The following is an 18,419-nucleotide window of genomic DNA, read 5'->3' on the forward strand; positions in this document are numbered from 1 at the left end:
TAGTTACCACTAAGTCCCATGAAGTTTCTTATACATATACAATCACCATTTCTTCTCTCCTTTCTCTTTAAACCCACTTAGGTTACATCCCCCAAAATTCTTTATTTATAGCCTGTTCATTACAGTTTCCTCTGAAGATTGTCACCTGAACACACAAAAGCACATTACCTCAGACACCATCTTCCTCATATTAATTTCTTCTCAGTCACCTTTTATCATGTTGACTCCTTTATTCACAGGGTTGTGTTTTGAGACAGGCTTTCACTCTATAGCCTAGGCTGGTTTTTAAACTCACTATGCAGCTAAGCTAGGTTTGAACGCATAGTGATTATCCTACTTCAGCGTTGTGAGTGCTGGAATTGGAGATATGAGCCACTGTGCCAGCAAAGAATTTCACATATATACAGTTTCTCAGACACTTGTCCCACCAACCTATTCAGTCTCACCATCATTTCCCTTCAGTCTACTTCTGATATATGAGGCCACTAATTCACAATTGCAGTAAGTCTCCTGTGACCAGTCTCCCACATCAGTGGTCAATCAACCACACCATCATTTTCCTCCTATAGTCAGCTGTCATGGATACATCTGTACACTTAATACCCTCCAAGTTTCTCACATCCCCTGGTTGTGGTCATACAGTAAGTAGTTCATTGGCTCAGTCTCATGTGTTTTCCATACATGTGGTTTGATTCAGCTTTATGAAATGTTTCACAGACTTACATACTTCTCAGATACCATTTGGTTGTCAAGTTTCTCTCTCACAATTGCTGACTATGAGTACTTGCTACTGCTGGTCCCATGTGAACAGTCCTTGTTTTCTCCTCAAAGACAGGTTTGTGTTTCAGCAACTCAGTCTCACCAGAACCTGTGGGGAAGCTGTGATTGTTAATTGTAAACCAGCTGCTACCCACTAGTTGCAGCAGGGTAACATATTCAGTCAGTCTCTCTCTCTCTCTCTCTCTCTCTCTCTCTCTCTCTCTCTCACACACACACACACACACACCAGCCTTTTAGACTTTAGCAGCCACAACCAATCCTTATACCTACGTCTTATCAGTCACTTCTTAGGCCTCATGATCATTTTCTCTCATACAATCAACAACTTCCTCCTCCTCCCTTCCTTCCTCCATTTTTTTTTCTGAGACAAGGTTTCTCTGTGTATCCCTGGCTATCCTGGAACTTGCTCTACAGACCAGGGTGGACTTGAACTCTGAGATCCACTTGCTTCTACTTCTCAAGTACTGAGATTAAAGGCATGTGCCACCACCACCACCTGGCTCACACAATCAACTTCTTAAACATATACTTCCATGACTTAGTTTCACACACAAACCATTCCTCAAATGCTGAGGGTTGCTTGCTACTAAACACCGTTATTTCTCATCTACAAATGGGACTGGAGAAATGGCCTAGTCAATAAAACACTTGTTTTACAAGCATGAGGTCATCTGTTTGATTCCTATAATACAGGTAAAAATTCCAGGCATGGAGGAACATGCTTATAATCCCAGAATTGGGAGGTGGAACCAGGTGGATCCTTGAGTTTTGATGGCCAGCCAGAATATACCAACTGGTAAAGTCTAGGCAAAGGTGAGACCCTGTCTCAAAAGAGGGGACAGTATTCTAGTGGACAACATGCCACACAGAAGACCATGCATACACATGCACAAAAATGTTTTCGGTCACAATTCTGGCCTGTCACCCACAAATCTAAAACCTTTCAGTTTCTCTCACCACACTGGTTACCAATCACCAGTCTGTATCAGTGTCTTTGACATATGCCATCATTTTGTCTCTCTTACAGTCAATCTTTGCCTGGCCCTTATTGTTCTTCCCATACATTCGTGGCTGTCATGGCTCATTTTGGTGACACCAGGAGGAAAAAAAAATAACAACAGCTTTCAGCAACACCTTTAAAAATATATATTTACAGGAACAATTCCCCATTCTCTGGGACTCTTAGAAAAAAAGGTCCATTTTGGGGAAGCAAAACAAACAGTGGAGACGAGTATAGCACCGTCCCCCAAATCACCAACCCCAGATCTTCAGGCCTGGTCTGGGCCAGTGCTGACAGGAGGTGAGCCTGGGAGTCTTTAATTCACTGCTCTCCAGCCTAGATTGATATAAGACAGGCTCCATGTCCCCCATTCCTCCCTCCCAACTCCAGGGATACTTAAAAGGGTCCTTTGTACCTGCCTACAGGAAATTGGGGGGGATGGGAGGAAGGGAGCTGAAAATACATGTTTGGTATCAAAAATAAACACTTGGGGGTGGCAGGAAGACCGCCTCCAAAACCCTTACTTCCCACCCACCTACCTACCCACCCATCCGATATAGGAAGAGATGTTTCCCTCTCCCTTATTGAAAAGCCCCATTTAAAAATAGATTATACTATCAAAATGGAAGGGGGTGGGAGACAGAGACCTGGAGTACTGGCTGGAGGGGCCCCCCAGACGGGGACCATCCCCCCCAAAAAACCCTCCATTGGGAGGTAATAGACAGGCCCCTATGAAATTTGGCAGACAAAGGAATGGCTTCTTAGGGGGAAGAACAACAAAAGGAATATTCCTCTCTGGCCAAAAGGTAACTTGAGAAAAGAACAAGCTGACTGAGAAGAAGGTTGGGGAGGTAGCAATTCCTATTTTAACAGTGTTGATTCCCTGGCTACCACTCCCAAACCATTAAATCGTACAAGTGCTCCCTGGACTCAGAAACAGCCAGGAATAATAAAATCAAACAAATGAGCTCTTCAACTCATGTCTCAAAATGAAGATGGGGCACCCTCAACTCCCCAAGGCAGGCTGAGAAATAAAGAAAGAAAGGTTCTTCTCAAGCCATACCCTGATTGTCTCGTTTTGGGAAAAAATGGGGAGGAAATGGGGGAGATATCTTATCCACTCCCCTAAAAAGGTTGGGCCAGATTCTTCCTAGTGGCCTTCAAAAAATAAATAAATAAACCGCCCCACCACTGAAGTAGGAGACGTGTAAGGGCGGCCACTGGAAGGCTGGCGAAGAAGAAAGAAGTTGTCTGTTTTGGGTGGAGGAGTTAAGTGAAATATCCTCTTTCCCAGGAATATCCACCCCACCACAACCAGAGCTTAAGTCTGTCAGTTGAATTGTTTCTCCTTGAGATGGCTAACTGGAGAGTTCAGGAGCATGGATGGATGGACTCCAAAAAGGGGTGGTGATGGTAGTCATGGCTTTTGGGGCCCTGGGGAGAGCACCACGGGGGTCGAGAGGCCATCCACGCTGATGGAAGGGATGTGCACCTGTGCGCTGCCACTGGACGGAAACTGGGGGAAGAACCAAGGATAGGTCATGGATGAGGACCATGCTAGTAAACTCTTACCATTTCCAACACAGGGCTAGGGAATCCCACCTGGAAGGAGAGCTTGGCTGGACTACGCGGTGCAATTGGACTCAGAGTGCTCCAGAAATGGATGCTGGGGGGCAGCGAGCTGGGTGTCAGCAGCACCGGGGTCTGTGGAGATAGAGTGGCAGGAACTCAAATGAACAGATGACAAATACGAGAAGATGGAAAGAACCTACTTTCAGCACCTCTTCATGGATCTCCTTCAGACTTCTATGGTTACTCCTCACAAGTTCATAAACCTAGAGTATAACTACTAAGACCATGCCTATGACATCCCTCAATCTTTCCACCTAGGAGCCCACCTTCTGTTACTGAAACTTCAATGGGCAAGACTATCCACCAGATTCTACCCATGCACTGCTCTCAAACCTTGTAAGTGACCACCAGAAGAACTCAACTTCCCAGTCTCAAATTTCACCCATATACCTCACTAGGAAACCCAATATGCAAATCCCATGGAAAGCATTAGGGAGTCAGGCTGCTACAAAGTCCTCAGACCTACCCTTCTTAATTAGCTACATCACTTCAGCCTAAGCCTAAGAGTAGTTTGTAGGCTATCAGTGCCAATGTCACCCAGTTAGGCTGCCAGCCCTTACTCCTCTGCAAGGCACTCACCAAGGTATGTGTGGGGAGCAAGGATGGTGTTAGTGCTGGCCCCTGTGCCTGAAGACCAGAGCTTGTTCCTGATCCTGGAGTCCGTTCAGGTCCTTGGCCACCTAGCAGGCTTGGGCTAAGTGGAAGTTCCAGGTCTCGGGGCTTCCGGCCCTTCTGGGGTTGGGTGATCTCAGTGGTGGAGGTGGAGAGGCCACACACCTGTGCTGTATTCTCTGTTAGGATGGCTGGGAGCCGAGCCAGCAGGCCTTCTGAGGGTGAGACTTCTTGTTCAGCTTTGACAGCTTCTGGACTGAAGCCTCCAACCTCTGTTACTTCCAATTCTTCCTTAGGCCCCTCCACTTTGACTTCTGGGGGTTGTGGACGGCCAAAACCTGGGTTCAGACTCAACTCTTCAGATTTCTGGTTTGGGGCCTCTGGTGGGGTTAAGATAACCTGGAAGAGGGGTGTGCACAAAGGGAATGCATAGGAGTGTTTGTGTGTAAAACCTTTTTCTGTGAATCATCCAAGATGTCTCTAGAAAGACATTTGGTATTGGGGGGAAGGCTTTACATGCAACATGTTCTCTAACTGGCCATGGGATTTAATGGAAGTAGAAATCCTCTGGGTCAGAGGCTCTGGGTGAGACTCTAGAGGTACCATTGTCATCCATCCTCATACCCATATTAATCAGAAATTCTGGAAATGGGCCCAAGTAATCTGTGTCTTAAGGCCACCCTAGTGATTAGGATCCAAAGCAGGATAATCAGTGCATTAGATGTGACCCTATAAGGGACTAATGTACAAGTAGAGGCATAAGTTTGTCCCCTATCCATTTCTTTGAGGGAACATGTATCCCCTCTTCCACCATTATGTCCTCTACCGGGACATCTATCTCTATTCTTTGAGTTTCATACTTCATTTCAGAATGATGCATTCTTCTTCTCCAAGCCCTTTCCTAAATTTCCAAGTTCCAGTACTCACCTGCAGGGGCAGACCAGCCTCTTCTGCCTCCAAGCAGGCTTCTAAGGGGTTTGGACTGGTGCTCCTGCTCCCTGAGGGGGGTGCTGGTACTCCTGCAGGGGTAGTGTTGGGAAGCACTGAGGCAGGCCGAGGATGAAGGGGTGGCTGTGGCTGCAGGGACTGTATTGTGAAGGTAGAATAGAGGCCCGAGCGCATGTATTCATTCCGGCTGCTTCGTGCTAAGCCACCTTGGCCTGTCATTCCTGCACCCTTTGGTGTTCCTGGCTTTCCAGTGGCATTGTCCCCTGGGCCTGAATGGACAGTAGCAGGGGCCATTGCTACGGCCGAGGTTACAGACACCTCAGGCTGGGGTGGGCAGTCTTCAGTGGAGCACCCTGCAACCTCTGGGTAGGACACAAACTTGTAGACAAACTTCTGGCCGCTCACCTTGCGGATGATATTCTGAGAAGTGAAGAACAGGGTGAATGGAGGGTCTTGAGGGCTGTTTCTCTTCTCCTGATGTTTCTTTCCATTTGCTCCTATTTCACTCATCTCTTTTAGGCTTGTGGAGTGCTCCTATCTGTCTATGCATTCCTTTCTTTCTCCCTCTCTGCACCCCTCCCCAGTTTCAACTCCTTCTCTGGGCTTCCTTTACTAACTCTTTCTTCAGTGTCCTCCACCCATCTCCCTTCAACTCTTTTCTGTCAATTCATCTTCATTTGTCTAATTCCCCTTTCCCCACTGACTACAGGGACTTATTTAGGGGAATAGAGGTGAGATCTATGGACCTGGGTTTAACAGACTCAGTTTTTGGGAATGTTAATAGAACTGTAATAGTAAGATGAAGTAACTGATACATGTTGAAAGAGACTAAATTAGTGTAGACGAATAGGGAGATAACATGATTGATACAGAGGGCTTTTCTAAAAATTTATTGACTGACTGACTGTCCAGGGGAAGGGAAATGAAGGTGACTGAATGATTGACTGTGGGGTGTAAGTGTGCACATGTAAAGGTCAGAAGGCAAATTGTAGAAGATGGTTGTCTCCTTCCAGTATGTGACTCCCAGGGATTGAACTCAGGTTCTCAGGTGTGGCAACAAGAGCCTTTACCTGCTACACCATCTCCTTGGCCAGAGATAGTGGATTTTTAAAAGCTAGTGATGCTGATATGGAACACAGAAAGTGTGTTGGTTATTTGTTTTTGTTAATTTGACACAAGATAGAGTCATCTAAGAAGAGAAAAAAAATGCCTGTGTCAGATTGTCTTTAGGCAAGTGAGTAGGCATTTTCTTGCTGTGGGTGGTCCTGGGCTGTATAAAAGAGGTAGCTGAACAAGCTATGAAAAGCAAGCCAGTATGTAGTTAGTGTTCCTCCATGGATTTGGCTTCAGTTCCTGTCTCCAGGTTCCTATCTTGACTTCCCTCTATGATGGACCTTGCTAAGCCCTCTCAGTGGCAAGAGATAGTGGATTTTTAAAGATGAAGTAAACCCTTTCCTCAAGCAGCTTTTGGTCACAGTGCTTATCGCAGCAATAGAAGCACACTATGATAGAAATTGGTACCAGAGAGGGCTTACTGCTATGACAGACCTGACCATGTTGTTTTGGAAAGGGCTGTGGTAGCATCTGGAACTTTGGGCTGCAAGAGCTTACTGTTTAGAGCTTTGGATGAGATGCTTGGAAGATAAATCTGAGAGCTGTGCAATTGTAGAGGCCTCGCTTGTGAAACTTCAGAGGGAAGTTTGAAAGCACCCTTCCCAGTCTCTATAGGGGTCGTTTATGTGATATTTTGTATTAAGACTCTGTGGTTTCTTGTTATCTGGAACTGAAGGATCAGCTTTGATTAATAAGAGACCAGCACCCCTGAAGTGAAACCTTTGTTTTATCGGACAATCGACACTGATTAGCAGAGGCTGACAAAAATCAGTTGTAAGGAGAGATCAGCATCACTGAAGTAAAATCTTTCAGGAAGTGTTACCTCAGGGTCAGTATACAGACCCTGTGGTCCAGAGGGGGCAAGGATGCATATTATTCTGGTAGCTTGAACTGTGTAAGAAGAATGGTATTTCACATGGTATTTGGCATAAAAGCCGTGTGCCAAGGGGTTGTGGAGAGCAGCTGAGGCCTAGTACTTTCAAAAGCCAGGAGAAGTTACTGGTGAAGATGAAGCCTCAGTTGCAATAGATGTTCTAGGATTGAAAGGGTTATAGAGAAAGGTGGGGTTCAGTACCATATGATAGGGTTGGAGTCCCTGCAGAGAGGCTAAGAGGCCAGTGGTGAAGGTGCATCCTGAGTTGCAGTGGAGACCCCAGCCTACTGGTGAAGCAAAGACTGTGGGACCACAACTTAGAATGGTGAAAGTGTGATATGGAACTAGCCTCAGGCCAGGAGATGCAGATGGTGCAGCTGGAGAAGTAGAGCTTCCCATCCAAGCTCTTTGAAACCTAAAAGATCATGAGTAAGTCCCAAGTGCCAGATGTTGACCTACAGGATTTAATGTACACTGCTAGAGTTTCGTTTTGTTTGCTTTGCTTGTAACTGGCTCTTTCCTCTTGGAGTAAGAGTAAGAGAGCACTTATTTTTTTTTTTTTATTTTATAGGCGCTGACAGTTGATACTAGATATTTTAGATACATTGAATCTTTGAAGTGTTTAAGAGGACTTTCAAAGTTATGTTTTATTTTGTGATATTGATATTAGAGATATTGGGGATAAATACAAAGGTAACGATTATACTCTAATAATGATGTACTGGGGTGTCAAGATGACAAAAGGGTCAAATGTCCTGGTTAGCCTTTTGTCAACTTGATACAAACTACAGTTATCTAGGAAGAATGACCTTCAATTAAGAAAGTATGGCCATCAGATGGCCTGTAGGCAAGTCTGTTGGACATTTTATTGATTAATGATTGAAGGGTAAGGGCCAACATACTTAGAGTGGTAGGTGGTGTGGGTAGTATAAAAAAAAAAAAAACTGAGTGATCCATGGGGGAGCAAGCCAGTGAGCAGCCTTCCTCCATGGCCTTTGCTTTAGTTTCTGCCTCCAGTTCTTCTCTAGGCTTCTCTCATTGATGGACTGTGACATGGAACTATAAGAGAAACAAACCCTTTCCTTTTGATCACCGTGCTTATCCTAATAAGAAAATAGACTAGGACAGAAATATCACAAAAGGGAACAGGCGATGTTTCATTATTAGTACCATTCTGGATATTTAAGCTAAAGCACTAAGAAAGTGAGGTAACTGGCAGTAATTAGAGAAGAGAGTGAGAAGCTGGTGTAATCATGAGGAGGGAATAGCAAGGTTTGCTTGAATGAGTCAGAAAACATGCTTTGAGGTATCTTAGGACACATACGGTTTGGGTGGATTCAGGGATGACCTGGTGGTCTCAGCGGACAGAACAAGTCATTATTTTGGAGGTTTGAACTGAAAGAATAATGTATGAAACTGGAATATATGCCATAAACTACCAAGGGCAGAAAGCAGAGGTGAGAATTATTTGGGGAGGGGGCATGAACAATATGGGGCACTAGGCATTTTGGTGAAGGTCTTAATGCTGGCCATGGGTATCCTAGTATTTTTCAGAAAATGAAGGAAAAGGGATAATTATTAATATTGTCTTGAAGGTTTACACTGAAGAAATATGAAATATTAGTATAAATATTGGGGGAAATACAATGTAGTTCTGGGAGCTTGAGAGTGTACGATGAGAAAAATCTAAAAATTGAGCTGCAGTAGTAAGATGACAAAATAAAACAAGTGGTATAGATACTAAGGCTGCTCTAGGAATCTAAGAGGAGTAGGTATGAGCTGGCACTACAAACATTTTTCTGGAGCATTTAAAGGAAAAGATTTGTAATCTCAGCACTTAGGATACTAAACAAGAAGAATGCAAGTTTGAGGTCATCTTCGGCAACACAAAGAGAGCCTGCCTCAAAAATAAAAACAAAACAAAACAAAACAATCAACAAAAAAGACCCCAAGTGATTAAAGATATTGGGGGTTCTAGAAAAGGGAGTAAGGAAACTTAGTATTATAATGTCAGGATGATTTTGAGTCTGAGGAATAAGAACATTGATTATTCTGTAGTAAGAGAAGATTAAAATTGGTCTGAGGGTTCTGAAAAACACACTTATTATCTCCAAGCATGCATGAAACTAGAGGATAGGGCAAAAGTTAGTAAATTTTAATATCATTTTCAAAGTTGTAGCTATACCAATTGAGACAACAAAATGAAATTTCTAAGCCAGAAGTGTAATTCCAGGGACTGGGGGTAGAGACAGGAGGACAGTGAAACTGAGGTCAGCTTAGACTACATAGTTAAATTCCAGAGAAATCTAGACTATATTATAAGACCTTGCCTCAAAAGGAAAAAATAAAGGGAATTTTTCTAACAGTAATTTCAAGGGTTTCCAGTCCTGGTCTTTGAGGCCATACCTTATCATAGTAGTACCGCAAGGCCCGGCTAAGCTTGTCATAATTCATGTTGGTCTTGTTCTTGCGCAGTCCCCATAGCCGGGCCACCTCTTCTGCATCCACCAACTTGAACTCACCACCATCCCGTGAGGTCCAGGAGATGATGTGGCCATTACCTTGTTCTCTTAGAAGCTGCAGCAGAAACTGCCACAGTGTCACAGATGGGTCCATCACTAGGGAAGCACTCACGCCATCCCAGGGGTACCTGGAAGACAGTAAAAATGATTCCTTTCTTGTTACTTTGACTCCATTTCTGTTCCCAAATCTCATTACTATCCCCTAAACAGTCTCCTAAACTCCCCCACGTAACTTTGGATGCCCCATGTATTTCACATGTGTGACAAAAAAAAGAATTAAAAGAAAAAACTATGTATGTCTGTGACCATATGTAAACATGTGTGCTAGTGCCAAGGGAGACCAGAAGAGGGCAATGGATTCCCTGGAGCCAGAGTTACAGGCAGTTCTAAGCTGCCCAAAATGGGTGGTGCTGGGAACTGGACTCTATTTCGCTGTGAGAGCAGCAAGCGCTCTTTTTTCTTTTTTTTAAAGATTTATTTATTTATTTTATGTACAGCATTCTGCCTGCATATGTGACTGCAGGCCAGAAGAAGGCACCAGATCTCATTACAGATGGTTGTGAGCCACCATGTGGTTACTGGGAATTGAACTCAGGACCTCTGGAAGAGCAGTCAGTGCTCTTAACCGCTGAGCCATCTCTCCAGCCCGCAAGCACTCTTTATATTGAGCCCTCAGTCCAGTCCTGATAAACATGAATCTTTAGGAGCCGCAGGGAAGACAGAATACAACCTAAGCCCCAAAGAGTTCCAATTAGTTATTGGAGTCTGTGACTAGGTTATGCTATATAGCAAAAAGGAATTCTGAGGTGAAATTAAGATTACAGACCTTAAGATATAGCAATTGCTCTGGTTTTATTTGAGGTCAACCACTGTATGAGCTCTTTTAAAAGCAGAAAAATGAGGCTAAAACAGAGTCTAGGGGCAGAATGGCAGGGGAAGGACTTTCCCTGCTATTCCTTATTTTGGAGAAGGCTCTAAGACAGGAAAATTGGGCATCTCCACAATTCTGGAATGACCCTCAGCCTAAAGCCAATAAGGAAATGTCAGTATTACAACTCAAGGGACAACTTGAATGAGCAGCAAACAAACCTCTTCTAGAAAGAACTAAAAGTCATGCCAAGATCTTAATGCTTGCCTAGCAAGATCAATGTTGGATTTCTGAGACTATCAGATGATAAATGTATAATTTTTTTAAATGACAAAGTCTTACTATGTAGCCAGGCTGGTCTTGAACTCTTGCCTCAGCTTCCTGAGTACTGGGAATAAAGGTAGGTGTGCACCAATGTACCTACAGAAATGTGTAAGTTTCAATGACATCAAGTTAGAGATAATTTACATAGTGGGACTTGAAAACCAGTTTAACATCCATGACTTGACCCACATTATCTATCTATCTATCTATCTATCTATCTATCTATCTATCTATCTATCTATCCATCCATCCATCCACCCACCCACCCACCCAACCTATCTCCCCATCAACTTTTCTGGGATATGCCCTTGCAAGCGTTGTTCACTGTACATGGGGCTCCTTTCCTCTTTGAGCAATCATCCTCAAAAAAAACAGAGAGAGGGCCCACTGAAAGGTCCTTTGCTTTATGAAGATGTCCTGAATCTGAATACCTATTCTTTTCTACCCCTGTCCCCATTTTTCCTAACCCATGATTGTCCCTGTATGGTTTAGGGCTTTTAAAATTTTTTCTTTTTCTTCCCCCGGGGCTAAGGGACAAACCAGGGCCTTGGCTTCCTAGGCAAGCACTCTACCACTGAGCCAAATCCCCAACCCCCAAATTTTTTCTTTTTGATGAGCACATATTCACTATACATAGCAGGTTTCATTATAACATTTCTAATATAATGACTTTGATTACATTTACCACCATTACCATATCCTGTTCCCCCCTTCCCACTGATTACCTTCCTCTGCCCAACTAGGCTTCTTTGTATGACTTTTTTCTGTGATCCAGTGAATTTCAGTAGAGTTGCTTACAAGGACAGGTGAGGGTTTGTTTTCAGGAGCACAGACTCCTTACCACTGAAGTAATCATTAAAAACATTTAAATCCCCAGGAAAGGATGGGGGCCACACAAATCCTTGTTTGTTTTTCTTTCTTTTTTTTGCCATTGTTGCTACTCTTTTGTGATAGGGTCTTATGTAGTTCAAGCTGTCCTCAAACTCCTAATGCTATTGTCTCCATCTCCCAGGTGCTGAGATTACATATCCCAGCATACAAGGCAGCTACTTCTTTCTGCAGTGTTGGAGATCAAATCCAGGGTCTTATACATGTTAAGCACAAGTTTTATCACAGAGCTTTACCCTAAACCCATGTCTTTTTTAAAAACATGCATCTATTTATTCTTTAATATTATGTCAGTCACTGCAGAAAGGCATCTTGCCTACTGCACAATCAACCTAACTCTAATGTCAGATAAATCCTGGATCTGCCAGTTATTAGCTGTCTAGAGTCTGGTCAAATTCATTAGCTTTTCTTGTATCCCAAATCTTCTCATCTGTGAAACTGGGATAGTAATACATGTGCTTGGGATATAAGCTTTACATAAATATTTTCCAATTTGTTCACAAATCTTTTGTTCTGCTATCCCTAAATCCATGAACAAAGGCTTCTTTTTAATTCTTTTGGCAATAGAACATGGTTGGAAAGAAAGCAAGGCCCATTCTGTTTTTTATTGATCCTTGCTTAGTGTGAATGTTCATACATTCTGGTCCAGAGGTCTAAAAGCAGCTAGTGACAGAGCTGGCTGAGGGTGTTATGTAACATATCATATGTGCACCATGCTACCTTTCTAAACTGAAAAATTCACAATTCTGAAATACATCTGGTCTATGGGGTTTTAGATAAAGGCATAGGCTATTATTTTTATAGGCATTGACTCATTTATCTCTTATCTCAACTCAGAAAAGTAGGCATTTTTCTCCTTTTGCAAAGGAGATATTCTTATTACAGTATCACTAATTTTACACAAGGCAAAAGATGTTCAAGTGACTTCGCTATGTCACACTGTTGTGACAATTCCTGCATTTGACCCAAGTATCATACTCCAGAGGTCTAAGTGGTTTTGTTGTTTGTTTATTTTTAGAGATAGGGTCTATATAGCCTAGGGTAGCCTCAAACTTGCCATACAGCTGAGGATAACCTTAAACTCCTATTTTACCTGCTTCCACCTCCCTAGTACTGAGATACTTGGCATGGGTCACCATGACCAGCTTCAGGGGTCTTGAGCATTTAACTACCTGCACCAGATTCTTTGTGCACATATTATGGTTTCCAGTTTAGTGTTTTTATAGGATTCCTTAGTGTTCAAATGAATGGGTCTCTGTTTCTTGGGCCTTCTCTTGTGCTCCTTCCCTTCTGTTTGTTTTATCTTATATTTTATTATTATCCCTTAGAAGCCTATTTCTTTTCTTTTCCTTTCTTCCTGTTTTTTAGACTGGGTCTGTATAGTACTGACCATCCTGAAACTAGCAGGATGGCCTTGACCTTAGAGGTCCATCTCCCTCTGCCTCCCGAGTTCTGAGATTAAAGTCACTTTACTACTGCCCGGCTTTCTGTTGTTGTTTTTGTGAGATAGGGCTTTTCTGTATAATAGCCTTGGTTACCTTGGATTACAGGCATGCCCCATAACTATCCTGCTGCCTGTTTGTTTTCCAATGGGAGGGGAGGTGGGGAAGAACCAGGAGTAGAGGTGGGGGTAAACTATAAGCTGTGTGTGTGTGTGTGTGTGTGTGTGTGTGTGTGTAGAGGGTGGGGGGGGGAGAAAGAAATCTAAGTTCAATAAAAAAAGCAAAACAAAATATCACTTCAACAGAAGGATGTTCATGTTCACTTGTTATCCCACGATTACCCTTTCCCATAAGCAAACTGGAACTAACCCTGAACCTGCCTAAGTCCCTGCCAGTTAATCAACCAGCTGTCTACCTGGCTGGGATAGCTGGATTAAGAATAAACCTTTTAAGGTTTTGAAGAACCTATGATTTAGGTTTATAGCTTTATTCTTTAATCTGCATGAAATTACAGTATGATCCTCATACATCTAAGCCAGTTCAAGGTTCATTTAGCAGAAACAGTGTTAGGCAGCTGTCCAAATTACAGTGCCAAGGGACAGTGGATCAGAGTGCCCTCCTCAGAGCTCTAAGGGACTAAATATTTCCCAAACCAGATTCTTTCAGAGTGCAGTGTGACCCCTAGTGGCAAAGATAGGCAACTTCACCACGTCCTCCGAGCTATGCCAGAACCCAGCAGCTGAGTGAAATCTGCCCAACTAGTGTCTAGCCTATCAAAGACACAAGCTGCATTTGATTATTGCTTCTTTCACATAGGCCCTAGCAAGCATCCTAGTCACCTGCCCTTCTCAGAAGCCTTTCCTTCCACTCCTTACCTCACTCGCTGGGTGCCTCAAAACAGCTTAGGACACAACATAGTCCCTGCATGTTAGTAAAACCCACACATTCATAGGGCAGTAAGAAATGTTTCAAAAAAGAAAACAAAATAATAACACCATCCAAAAGGTGGATTGCGTTACTGTCTCCATTTTGCAGACAGGTTAGTGAATGTGGAGAAAGATGTTAAATAAGGTCTCATCCTTGGGTGAGTTGCTGGATGCTGGCAGTCAGAGTTAAAACCTAGCCCCTCAAGGCCAGTTCTCTAAGAAGAAAACACAAACAGGCAAGATCCCAGAGTGACAAGTAGGACACTTCCCTGAGGAAGTGATGTTTGGTGGAAGGGAGGTAGCAAGTCATATTGATGTTCATGGGAAGGATAATTTTGGTAAAGGGAAAAACATACAAACTCTGAAGTGTCTACTTGAGGTACACAATGTTCCTTGCCAGGAGTGCTATTTCCTCCTTGGACTAATTCTATCACACCATCTAATCCCTCCCAGGTAGAATTTTTCCTCTGCATTGAATGCATGGAGTAGCTTGCTTGTCCTTGCAAATTTGCTCTGTCCTGATCTTCACAGTCTCACACTCTGCCCTGTTCTGTGTGACTTTGAGCAAGTTGTTCAACCTCTTTATGCCTTGTTGAATATCTGTAAAATAGGATATTTTACTCTCAAATCAAAAAAGAATAAAAAAAGTCTATATATGTAAAGTAAGTGTCTATAGCACATGGTAGAAACACCATAAATGTTAGCCCTTAGGTTGTGTGTCATCCTCCTCCCTCCCCCTCAACTTTCTATAGGACTCTACCATCTGGCTTTCATTTCTATGACCTTGTCTTCTACCCCTCCCCCTTAACTCGTTTCCAGCCACATTGGCTTTTTACATGGTAGCCATAATCTGGGCTTCAGGGTCTTTGCATTGAGTGTTCTTTCTGGTACACATTATGGTGTCCTCCTTTGTTTCCTTCAGGCCTTAACGCATGAGTCACATTTTCAAGTGTAGCATGCCTTGTTTCTAAGATTTCAAACACCTTGATACCCTAGTCCTATTTGTCCCACTTCATGTCTATTCCTTAGCATTTGTACAACGTGATATCTAATTTTACCTATTTATACAGTCTGTCTCCCTCACTTTTAGTAATGTCTGCTTTCTATGTACAGGGATTTCTGCCTGTTCTGCTTCTCCATATCTCTAGCATCTAGAATGAATGCCTGGTGCTTAGTAAATAGCTGTTAATATTCTTACATCTCTTTTCTTTTATATCTGCACCCACCTTGGTGATGTCTGGGATACAATTTTCATTGTCAGTTTTGTGATAGGATCTCACTCTATAGTTCAGGATGGTCTGAAACTATGTCACCCAGGCTAGTTTTTATTTCTGGTAAATTCTCTCTTGGTCTTCCATGCTGGAAATATATAGCTGTGAGCCATCACCAACAGTCTAGATATACACCTCCCCCAAGTTAATTTGTGCAGCAGATTATTCCAAGTACCGACTGTACAGAAGGCACATTTTTACATGAAGGTAGAACACTGAATAGGCAGATAAAGCCTGTAAGTCCCCATAGGATGTTTATTCTGAGAAGAGATAGACATGTATATAAGCTGTATAGTGTACCTAACCATGACAGAGTACAAAGGGACAAAGCAAGCAGGAAAGAGATGTGAACTCTGCTGGGTATGCAAAATCAGATGGTCAAGGAGGGGTGGATGTTGATTACTTTGTTTCACACAAAAAACATCATTTGAAACATTTTTATATGTATCTTTTATGCACCATTATACATTATATCCCAAGCACCAGTGTGACAAATACTTGTTTTACTGAAATAACACTATTCAGATGCAAAGACATGTAAGCACTCTCTCAAACATCTTTTCTATTTATGCCTTTTCAAATCACCAATGTCACGTTTCTGTTAACACATCCTTTCACACTCATTTTATTCTCAAATGGCATTCTTAGAAATATCTTTAGTGTGCTCCCTGCACAGGGTAGTGAAAAAATTCCTTTGGGTATTAGGACCTTGGAAGTTGCCATACAGAGATATGGGAGTAGAGTTAAGGGAGAAAGAAGAGCTAATGCAAAGGCCCTGAGGCCGGCCTGTACCTGCTATTTTTGAGAAGCAGTGAGGAGGTCAGCATTGCTATAGCATGGGTCTGAAATGTGGAGATGAAGGAGGTAAGGTCGGAGAGTTGACTTGTTTAATTAACCCATATATTTTTATCCACACTGGAAAGGATATAGTTCTGACTCCATTTTAGCCCAGTACAGGGAGAAAGTAGTTAAGCACTGCTGGGACTTGAGGTGATGGGTCCTGAGACCAGTGTAGAATGAGACAGCTCTGTTGGCAGAAAACACAGCAGAAACAAAAGCCTGGTAACTGGAACTAGTTTGGCTGTTAAGGAATGCACCCTCTTATGGGATGCAATGAGGTAAGAGAGGGGCATGTCAAAAGTGTTCTTCTACCTAAGTAGTTACTAGGCCATCTCTGAGTAAGGCTTTTAACCTTCATATGCCCTAGTTTTCTCAGTTACCTGTCTCACAGGGCTATGATGAGGAATAAGCAAGAGGAATAAGCTGGAGACTATAGAACACTCTGCCTGCTTACACAGTAAGTGTAAAGTATAAAGGTTAGATCCAATTGTCATTAACATTAGGACCACTACTGTACTTGAGTACTGTAGCAAAGCAAAATGTCTAGTGTTTAAGAGTGTCTATGAGGAGACATGGTATACATTAAAAGTACCTGTGTTTCACAAGTACACAGGACCTCCTAAGAGATGGGGGGCAGAGAAGATTAACCCAGTACATGGAGAGGAGGAGGGAAGTAAAAGTACAAAGCCTATCTTCTTTGGGGAGGGATTGCAAGCTCTGAACTCTGAAGGATATGAGAGAATGTAAACACTGGGGTGGCAGAAGGTTTCTGAACAGAACCATTACAAAAGTGAGATATGGTTTAAGCTGATTCCTTTACAACCACAGAGAAGAAAAGCCATCACATAATGACACAATGATTAATTAAAATGAAGGATAGGACAAGGCCATAGACTGGGCTGTTGAAAATATACAAAAATATATACAAAAATACAAAGCACCAAATTGACCCACTGTTAAAAGGAAGCAGTCCAAAGATCGGAGTCTACAAATAAAGGAGGAAAAGTCAGGACGGTGATAGAGGGATATGAATGCAAGCATGCAAACTAATTCACGGTAAGATGGGGGCAGAAGGAGGAGGTGCACTGGGGACTCAAGGGGGCAATAATATAAACTTGGGTGAACTCACTGTTGAACAAACACGGGGTGTCTGGAGTGGGTAGAGTGCCATATTTTGATTCACTACAATAAACACGAGGGGTTCACTAAACAAGGCCACACAAGGCTCCCCTTAAATATGAGGCTAGGGGAAGTGGAAACATTTTAGACACATCTACTACTAAAGGGGGACTGGACAATGCAACAGACTCGTTCCCAGTAAGTGGGGGTTGGGGAGGGCAAGACCACAGACGAGTCCATTAAGTTGGGGTGGGGAAAATCATAAGCTCACAGACCGATCCATTATACAGACAGCAGGAGGTTAGTTCACGTTCAGATCCACTATAAAGGGCAAAAGGAGCAGGCAAGGACAATCAGTTGATGGTAGTGGAGCCAAACACCGGCAGGCCGGGCCAAGCCTTGCGCGGGGGAGAAGATACGTAGGGTCATGGTCAGGGGCCTCCACCTTGTGGGCCTGGGGCTCACCTGCGTGTGGCGCGGCGGTGGCAGCGGCAGCTCCGGGGGGCGGGGGCTCCATACGAGGCCCCACCGCCCCCCAGGCCCGGGTTCCAAGGCGGCGGCGGCGGCGGCGGCGGCTGAAGCAGCAACCAGAAGCCGCCCCTGCGTTTCCCCAGCGCTCACGTGGGCCCTCGTGGGAGGAGCCAAGCCTTCTGCTGCTCGTTGATTGGATAAAATGCCCAGACTCCAAAGCGCAGCTTCAGGGCTTGCAGTGGCGGTGGTATTGGAATCCTAACAGAACTGTGACATGATAGGCAAAGGATTGATGGACTGCCGGGTGTGACTGAATCCGTAGGTGTTGGGCGGCGGTTATTCAAGCCGATTGGGTCTAGGACTGGTTGTAAAGTGCCAAGGTTGGGGGCAGGGCCGAGGGAGGTCCTTGAGTTCACACCGATTAAGCAATGAAAATTGATGGCAGACAGACAGCCCCCCAGAGGATGGAGGGTGGTTGGATGGGCTCTGTTTTCAACTGATTGGTGGAACTCCCAGACATGGCCAAAAACATAAAAGTAGGTGGTGCTGCTCATCAAACGGTTCAGCGGAAACAGGACTTATTTAGAAAGGGGAATAGCAGCAGGGTAGGGCTCTCTATGTAGGCGGGTAGGGTAAAGCTATGGTAATTAGCTAGGCAAGACGAATTTAGAATCCAGCAGAGGGAGGAGGCAGGAGCGGCTGCCAGATATACAGAGGAGTTGAGAGGTGGAAATTAACTGTCTACAAGGGCAGAGGCAAGCTGCAGTCAGTTATACGGATGGAATTTGG

General features: G+C 43.6%; 1 protein-coding gene across 2 annotated transcripts; it reads right to left on the reverse strand.

Annotated features, from left to right (window-relative positions):
• Positions 1 to 1,902: 1,902 nt before the first annotated feature.
• Elk1 (ETS transcription factor ELK1) lies at positions 1,903 to 17,890 on the reverse strand. 2 transcript variants are annotated; one of them, XM_032890501.1, is made up of 7 exons: positions 17,625 to 17,890; positions 10,692 to 10,769; positions 9,366 to 9,609; positions 4,952 to 5,392; positions 3,992 to 4,423; positions 3,383 to 3,484; positions 1,903 to 3,296 (listed from the first exon to the last, which is right to left on the reverse strand). In XM_032890501.1, the coding sequence occupies exons 3-7, from the start codon at positions 9,573 to 9,575 to the stop codon at positions 3,198 to 3,200; spliced, it is 1,284 nt and encodes a 427-aa protein (XP_032746392.1). In that variant the 5' UTR covers positions 9,576 to 9,609; positions 10,692 to 10,769; positions 17,625 to 17,890; the 3' UTR covers positions 1,903 to 3,197. The 2 variants fall into 2 exon arrangements, with proteins under 2 accessions (XP_032746392.1, XP_032746393.1); XM_032890502.1 differs by lacking the exon at positions 10,692 to 10,769.
• Between the last annotated feature and the right edge of the window lie 529 nt (positions 17,891 to 18,419).

Source organism: Rattus rattus, chromosome X, assembly GCF_011064425.1.
Source record: "Rattus rattus isolate New Zealand chromosome X, Rrattus_CSIRO_v1, whole genome shotgun sequence".
Taxonomy (NCBI): domain Eukaryota; kingdom Metazoa; phylum Chordata; class Mammalia; order Rodentia; family Muridae; genus Rattus; species Rattus rattus.

Bases quoted from the DNA above. Each gene is read 5' to 3' on its own strand.
- Elk1 (XM_032890502.1), bottom strand. From the start codon at position 9,575: ATGGACCCATCTGTGACACTGTGGCAGTTTCTGCTGCAGCTTCTAAGA. The intron at 5,393-9,365 runs GTATGGCCTCAA...TTCACTTCTCAG, and splicing joins TGCGGTACTACTATGATAAG to AATATCATCCGCAAGGTGAG. The intron at 3,297-3,382 runs GTGGGATTCCCT...TTCTTCCCCCAG, and splicing joins CAGCCAAGCTCTCCTTCCAG to TTTCCGTCCAGTGGCAGCGC.